The sequence below is a fragment of the Perca fluviatilis genome, chromosome 11, assembly GCF_010015445.1.
Source record: "Perca fluviatilis chromosome 11, GENO_Pfluv_1.0, whole genome shotgun sequence".
Classification (NCBI taxonomy): domain Eukaryota; kingdom Metazoa; phylum Chordata; class Actinopteri; order Perciformes; family Percidae; genus Perca; species Perca fluviatilis.
The window spans coordinates 33,655,836-33,664,044 of record NC_053122.1 but is presented as its reverse complement, the minus strand read 5'-3'; the positions used below and the strand labels follow the sequence as shown (position 1 = coordinate 33,664,044).

Below are 8,209 nucleotides of genomic sequence, written 5' to 3'. Positions count from 1 at the left end.
TACTTTCTGATTTTTACTACACTGTCTGTTGCACTCAGCCCCAAGCCAATTGGTGCCTAATGAGGCTGTAAATCTTTGAAAACATGTCACAACATATTTTCATTTCTTTTTATGAACTAATTTGCTAAAACAGCTGGGATCCGCAGTTATAGCAAAGGTTACTCAAACAGAAGTAAATGGTGCAGACTAGTTTCAGCTGCAAATTAATACACATTTGGTGCAATAGTGAGTATTTACATCAACGGGACAGTGTATGTGGCATCAACTCAAAATAAGTGTTCATCATAATGAAGGTCACCCAGTGCAACAGTAAGAAATTAACCATGGTTGTGTTCCAAATTTTCTTTCTACTTCGTAGTAGTATGTACTGCAGCTGCCGTTACAAAGTATGTACTATTGCACGCAGTGTGCATACAATTGGAACATACTTCTTCATAACATTGCGCCTTGAACTTTGACCTTCTTGCTCGTATATGCCGCGCAGAGGATTGTGGGTCCGAATAGCCAGAAAAGCATGTTTGTATGCATACAGCAAAATCTAACTGGCTGCAGTAAGACATCCTGGTATTTTTGGCATAATGCATTTGACATACTATTCTATTGACATACAAAATCGTTTTTCTAAATATACTAAATAGCATGGTCTTATGGGTATTGGAACACAGGGCAAATTAGTCTTTGGCTCCACAGACAGAACAGAATTATGAATTAATTCCTGGTTTGCGTCTTTTCAGGGGTATACTTTACAATAATTAAAATATCACGAGACTTAACCTTTCAACAAGTAGCCTGCAGATTAGTGAGAAATTAAAGGAAAAACTTGAACAAAATTCAACGTATGACAATGCCTCTATACAGGATCCAGAGAATTGGAGAATCTGTGCCAAGGAGCATTGCTTTTCCTGTCACTCGTCTGCAGAATTAAAAGGACAATTCCGGTGCAAAACAAACCTAGGGGTTAATAACAGATGTGTACCCACTCGATCGTTCTCTGGGACATGTTTTCATGCTAATCTAATGTGTTTGTAGCTCGAAACAAGCTAGCGCGGACCGCTGATTAGCTCACAACGCTAGTATTCGGGGCAGAGGGAAAGTAAAAACAAATTGCTATTTATACCACTAAAAAGGCTCCAAATATCACCACACTTCAACGGTAGCATAATGAGGGTCCCTATATGTTAACCGAAGCATTGAGAACTTTGTAATTGTACAGATAGTTTATTAAAAAGAGATTATAAAGACCGTGGCGTTCTCATATACAGGCGGCCGCTGTTTTGGGAGCTATGGTCTTTCTAAACTCTTTAATAAACTATCTGTACACTTACAAAGTTCTCAATGCTTCGGTTAACATGTAGGGACCCTCATTATGCTACCGTTGAAGTGTGGTGATATTTTGAGCCATTTTAGTGGTATAAATTAGCAATTTGTTTTTACTTTACCTGTGCCCCCGAATACTAGCGTTGTAAGCTAATCAGCGGTCCGCGCTAGCTTGTTTCAAGCTAAAAAACACATTTAATTAGCATGAAGACATGTCCCAGAGAGCGTTTGAGTGCGTACATGTCAACCCCTAGGTTCGTTTTGCGCCGGAATTGTACTTTTAAGTGAGGCAGTTTATTCTCAGCAAGTATATTCCACAGGGATCATCCTGTACGTCAGTGGACCTGACTCGCTGAACATTTTCCACCTGTAACGCTAGTGATATCATCAATGCTGCATCAATGACACAGAATATTAATGTATTTGATTTGTGAATGTTATTAACTCGTATTTCTCACTGAAAAGATCAGTTGTGGTAATTGTGCTGTATGAATATATTTTTGGATTTTATCTCAGTGCCATAGACATCATGCTGAAATCATCTATGAATGTTTACCACCGGTGAAGGTGGAGATCTTCATCAACTCTTGCGGCCACATTTGAATGCTGCATAAAGAGTATTTTCCATGATCCCTTCCAGACATTTGTTGTTGTGAAGTTGCTGTTGACAACCTGACTTGTTAATCACTTTAAATGCATTTCAAAACAGACGTGATCTGTAAAGCATGTCAAGCTTGTGGTCAATGCTGTTTGAATTTTGAAAATGTAAAAAAAAAAGTTTACTTATTGAAGAGCCCAGCATGATTTTGCACAATTAAACACCATACCGCTTCACTGTAACCTGTTAAATCTGTTCAGGTCCATTGTACACTACACCACACTGAGGCATTATCATTCTTCAGTTATTCATGTGGATTCAAGATAATCACTGTTAAAAGCACATACAACTCATTCAAAAAAGTATTGGCGGAAAGACAAAAGCTTGGGTTTGTAATAAATTTATTTGTCTGTGATGTGTGTTGGGTTTTTGCAGCGGAACACCTAACCGTCCCCTTCTTCTTGCTCTTGTGCTCGTAAGAAGCTGGCCTTTTTCTGGGCGACGCGATCCTTCCTCTGTGCCAGAGATAACTTGGCGCGATTCCACCTGCCCGGAAAGAATCGTAACAACAGCTCCATTAACATTCAGCACAGCAGAGGGAAAGGTTCTGGGATCTTCCCAGTACAGCTATTCGATACGTAAGACCGGGAGCTTGCTTTAAATACAGGCAGTTATTTTCTTAGGGTATCAATAATGTGACTTAGGTATTTTAAGTGTTACATAGTCACATTTTGTGTATGTTGCGTTGCATCTTCACCAATACTGGCTCAGAAAAGGGAAATGCAATCATGACATTGAAATAATCACCCACCTCTTCTTCTTGACGTCTTTTGTGGCTTTCTTTTCGTGGGCGGGGTTTGCTCGGATGCTGGCGTGTGCTTTCTTGTACATTTCTTCGACCTGTAAGAACAAAAACGACACGTGGTAATGCGTCACATCTAGGGGCATTTCACTCTGTGCATGAGGGTTCGTCTCGCTTCTCTCAGCCCCGTCTTGAAAGGACAGTAAACATCAGCTAATGCAAATGAAGGACCAACTACATTTTGCTCAGCGTGCTTTGTATCATCATCAAGAAGCAGAGAACCAGCAAACACAGCAGTGAAATCACTGACAAACTAAACCATTGTAGTAAGGCTCATGTAAATATGCACAAATGATGCAGCTGCAGAGGAGACACGACATTTGAGCACTGGGCTTCAGGGTGGTTTGTGGACAGTTAAGTGCGGGTCCACAGATGGTACCGTTTACTGTTGCAATTGTCTTGTACATACTGATAAGACCGTATGAGATATAACATATTACATGCACACGCAGGCTGACTGGCCACCCACCCACACCTCTCTGCTCAGCTATATCTTTACATAGTAAAATAGTTTGTTTATTGCCATTTTAATGTCTTGAATATCAATTACAGCCCCTTTGAACTTGGTCATTAAAGAAGTATGATGAAAATATGTACTGAGCAACATTTTACAATTTCAAAATAAACTTGTCAGTACACTCTGGTGGACAAATAATGTAATGGAGGCCCGTTTGTAATAACCTCAAACATACTGTAGGCATTTATGTACTGCTTATTAAGCAAACTATACGCCAATATATAGATATATCTCAATCAACTAATATCGGTCAGCCACAAAACGTATTTTACATGACTTCCAGTTAACCGTTCTGTAAATATTTCTCCTGTCAATGCATGTCCATGTCCTGACTACACGTACCAATCACTTTTATATTAAAAACAATTACTTGACGCAGAGTGATGTGCATCAAATGCAAAACATGAATCCATGACTGCTCCATGACTTCATTACCTCCTGTCACTGAACACTCTCCTCAGAGGATGTGTATCACAGGACTCCCAAAGGATGGTTAAGTGCAGCAATTTCATTCGGGACACTGGCATAAATATAAATTAAGAGAATTTTATATTACGCAAATCTGGCCGAAAGAATGGACGATGAGGTTGCACGTCTAACTATGGCCAGAGGTGCTTTACTGCAGCCTGAATGTGTCGCGTGACGTCTTTGTTCGTACCGTGTCTGGCGTGACTCCGTTCTTGATGAAGCGAGAGAACTGTTTCTTGTAGGCGTCCTCGTCCTCCTCCATCAGGTAGGACATGTAGTCGGCCACGTTCATGCCCATGATGTGTTTCCGATGCACCTCGGCGTTGAACTCTTTACTCTCTGTGTCGTAACCGGGGAAACGTTTCAGGCTAGGAACAAGGAAGGGCAGAAAGCACATTAGGATTAGTGACCGAGTCAAGTCAGCATTTCCAAATACTAACTCTCAGCTGACTAGCAACTGACTTTCTGCACTTTTCTAATGTTTTGTTCTTCAAAATTGTGGTTTCTAGTAATTTGTCATCCTTCCTGCAGTGCTCTGCTAAAATAATCACACCGAGACAATGACGTGGTGTTTGCTTTGGTTCGTCTCGCTTCTCTCAGCCCCGTCTTGAAAGGACAGTAAACATCAGCTAATGCAAATGAAGGACCAACTACATTTTGCTCAGCGTGCTTTGTATCATCATCAAGAAGCAGAGGAGAACCAGCAACCACAAACTGGACCAGTTTGTCATCACCCCCACAGAGCAAAAAATTATGATTGGCTTTAAGCAAGAGGAAAAACGTCTGAAAAATACACCTAATATCATCTCTCTCTAAAATGTTACTTCTGAGAGAGAAGTGACTTGTATTGGTGCAATCACATCATGCTTAGTTTGGAAGTAAAACTCAAGCACACATTTTGGTTGTTGCAGAACTTTGAATCCTAACTTGAAACCACACATCTGGTGCAGAAGTGAAGTAGCAAAAAAAAAAAAAAAATAATAATAATAATAAAAAAGGACTAAATGAAATGCTGCCAGTCTCATCATACGGACCTGTGAGGAATGGCCAGGCCTCCGTCGACTGCCCCCTTCAGCGCTCCAAAAACCTTGTTCCCTGTGGTGGTTCTGGCCAGGCCTGCGTCCAGGTAACAGGTAAAGGCACCGGGCTGTCCGTCAATGCTTTCCACGTTGAACTCATCTCCCGTCACCTCCACCTGGCCCTCGTACACCTGATCCATGCCAAACTTGTGCAGCAGCTAAGAAGAAAGGAGGGGGAAGGTTCAAAAGAGAGGATGTGAGAAAACTGTTACAGCAGCAAACACACAATGACCACACACTCTTACTCATTTTAAAATATCATACAATGGCCTAAATCTGACATCTGAAGCGCAAAGTCAGCACAAATCTCACTGTCCTCTTCATGTGCTGACACCTGCAACTTTCTTTCTGTGTGTGTGTGTGTGTGGTCTTACCCGGCGAGCCAGCAGCAGCCCGGTGCAGTAGGCCGCAGCATAGTTAGTGAGGCCTACAGTGATGCCATATTTGGGAAGCTCGTGAGAGTAAGAAGCACACACAATATGGTCTCCTTCAATCTTTGCATATGCAATCTGGACAAGAGAGACCGAGAATGGGGAGTCAGGTTATTTCCAATATGTGACCACATGAGTTTCCCCTCGTTCTCCTAGTCACTGACCTGGCAGCAGATGTCCCTGTTGGAGAACCTGACGATCATGCGGTACTTGGGCGTGTTGTACTTGTTCTTGTCCTGCACAACCAGGCGCTTGCGGGCAAAGAAGTCCGTTTTTCCCTCTGTATGTTAGACATAAGAGCCAATCATTACCGAAGCACCATTTTAATGACACAAAAAGCCTTATGATGCGTAATAATAAAGGCTGTAAAGCTGTTGTGTAGAGAATATTGTCTAACCTCTTCTTCTCCTGAATTTGACTTCGTATCTCTTGAAGTAGGCCTTGTTCTTCACCACTTTGACGAAACCCTAAGAAGGAAAGCATAGTCGTTACCATGCTCGGCTGTAACCGGAAGCGTAGCATACGTACCACACAAAAAAAGTCAGCTATTTTAAACTTCACGGTGTTGACAATGCCATATAAAATCACTTAAATGGGTTATTAACAGCTTGGTGTGAGTGTCCTGCAACGTAACGTTAAGTCAGCGGAGGTTTCGTCAGCCATTGAGGCGCCACGCTGGAGCACAGCAGCTCGCCGGCACGGTGCGACCGAACAACCGCGGGTCATCCACGAACATCTGACACTCAAACGGCTGGAAACCCTTTTCTACCATCTAACAAATCTCTACACACCCAGACTGTCTGCACTGAATGTATATCGGTATTGTTTACTCACCATTTTAGGCGGATTTTACTCGCCTTCCTCTTGGACTCAGATGTGTCTCTTTGCGGCGGAAGTTAACCTGGCAACTTTTCCTCACGAGTAGGGCCGTCTGTTGAGCAGGCAGCGCCCCCTGCGGCCCCGGTGGACAACACGCATGAACCGGCAGGGGGCAGCGGCGACACGGACACAGCACGGGTTCGCTCTTTTTCTGCACAGTGATTTAGGTCTTTAGTGTATGTTACATATATACAAAAACGATTTATTTCTGTATTTCTGGAGCTGAATTCTCTATTAATACTACTAATAGACATATTGTTGACATGTCATAGTAGGAAAAGCACAAGGTGTATTCAAAACCATTAATGATGGCTGCATTCCACTTAGAGGCCCTGGTATTTTGCATGCTGACTCACTGAAATAGTTTACTGGGACACTTGATGGAACTGAGCCATCGTTAAGGTTATCAATTTCAACTGTGCTTTTCCTACTATGACAAGTCAACATGTCTGTGTGTGAAAAAGGTCTATAGACAGTTGTTTTTAGTGAAATAATGATATCAATACTTTATTAATAGAGCACTTCTTTTTTAGTTTTTTACGAGAAATGCAGCCCTAAGTCCTTTACAAAACAAAACACAGATAAGAGAAGACAATTTCACAACAGTTATTACAAATACAATTACAAATATTTAAATGCATTTAAAAGAAGGAAAGAGGTAAAATTATGAACAATTTAAATAAAATAAAATAATAATAATAAGAAGAAGTAAATTATCATTATTATAACCACTTACATTTGCATTGTATCAACCAGTTAGTTTGGGGCGAGCTCATGAATATATGAATCCCAAAACCAGTTGTCTATTGCAGGGACGAAAAGAGAATGATTTAGCAATTGAAATGGTTTAATGAAGATCTTCAATATGTCTGACACACGCTATGATGAGGCCTGTTTGCTTTCAGACAACCTGACACTCTGTGATAGTTTGTGAGGCCAGCTCTGTTTTTGTATCATCCTTCCCTGTTGTGAAATAGAGTTACTTAACAAACTGATGACGATTACGGCTGGAAAGGTCAAAAGGATGATACCTCGGAAGCATGGGTGGATTTTAAATCCAGAGATATCACAATATTTGACCACTGAATCGGGGGGCATATTTTTTGTCTGAGCAAGCTGTCCACCTGCGTACAAAACATTTTCTCATAGATTGTTTACTGTTTCCTATGTCAAAAATACAAATCAAAATGTTTAAGCCAACATGGCGTTGAAACCTTTAGGTGCTATAAGGAGAAAAAAAAGAAGAAAAAAATTAACATTTACAGTACACTTCTGTAACAAGTGGGATAGAAAGCTCCAAAACAGCTAATAAAGGGACCTTGTGGTTAGAATGTTAAGCATACAATTTAAAAAATATATCTTTATAGTTTTTTTTTATTCTACAGATAATCCTGTGTGAATGCAAAATTGTGACTAAAAAGTAATTTTTGTCAGTGACAATAGAGTGACATGAGTAACAAAAACAGTAAAAGTAACATGCTTCTTACACGGTGGATCTCCCTATTGCCAAACACCGGAATGGCGTTGCTGCTGATCCACCCATTGAACTCTGCTGTGATTAATATGAGTGGTGTCATTCAAAGGGCTCAGCATTACTCATCAGGTCCCAGAGGTCACGGACACGGACAGGAATGTATCCAGACGCAGGACTGCACAGATAACAGTCCTGATATCCGGAACAGACTAAGGGAATTTCCAAAAACTCAACACCTGACACAAGAAGCAACATGAAACAAAATCAAAGCAGCTGGATTTTCTGCCTTGTTAATCTGTGCTGTTAAAAAAAAAAAAACATGATTATATCTCCATTATTTTTCTTGTGTCGTTATCTTAGTATATTTTCTTGTTTTACTTTTATTGTAAAACACCTTGTAACTTTGTTCAGAAAAGTGCTATATAAACTAGAAGGGAACTCGGAGGGTGCAGACCATGCCCTATCTTGCAATGTTAAGGAAAGTGAAATATAATTTGTGTTTATTTAACTGGGTTCTTCCTTGGCTACACCATTCCGCCAAGTTTCATGAAAATCGGGCAAGTAGTTTTTCCCTAATCCTGCTG

General features: G+C 40.8%; 1 protein-coding gene across 1 annotated transcript; it reads right to left on the bottom strand.

The window, feature by feature from the left end:
* Positions 1-2,299: 2,299 nt before the first annotated feature.
* Positions 2,300-6,246, bottom strand: rpl5a (ribosomal protein L5a). Its single transcript, XM_039816651.1, has 8 exons — positions 6,107-6,246; positions 5,670-5,739; positions 5,437-5,552; positions 5,216-5,350; positions 4,797-4,999; positions 3,953-4,130; positions 2,727-2,815; positions 2,300-2,461 (listed from the first exon to the last, which is right to left on the bottom strand). The coding sequence occupies exons 1-8, from the start codon at positions 6,107-6,109 to the stop codon at positions 2,359-2,361; spliced, it is 897 nt and encodes a 298-aa protein (XP_039672585.1). The 5' UTR covers positions 6,110-6,246; the 3' UTR covers positions 2,300-2,358.
* Between the last annotated feature and the right edge of the window lie 1,963 nt (positions 6,247-8,209).

Coding starts and splice junctions, on each gene's coding strand:
- rpl5a (XM_039816651.1), bottom strand. Junction 5,351..5,436: donor ACAGGGACATCTGCTGCCAG/GTCAGTGACTAG, acceptor TCTCTTGTCCAG/ATTGCATATGCAAAGATTGA. Junction 2,462..2,726: donor AAAGACGTCAAGAAGAAGAG/GTGGGTGATTAT, acceptor CTTTCCGGGCAG/GTGGAATCGCGCCAAGTTAT.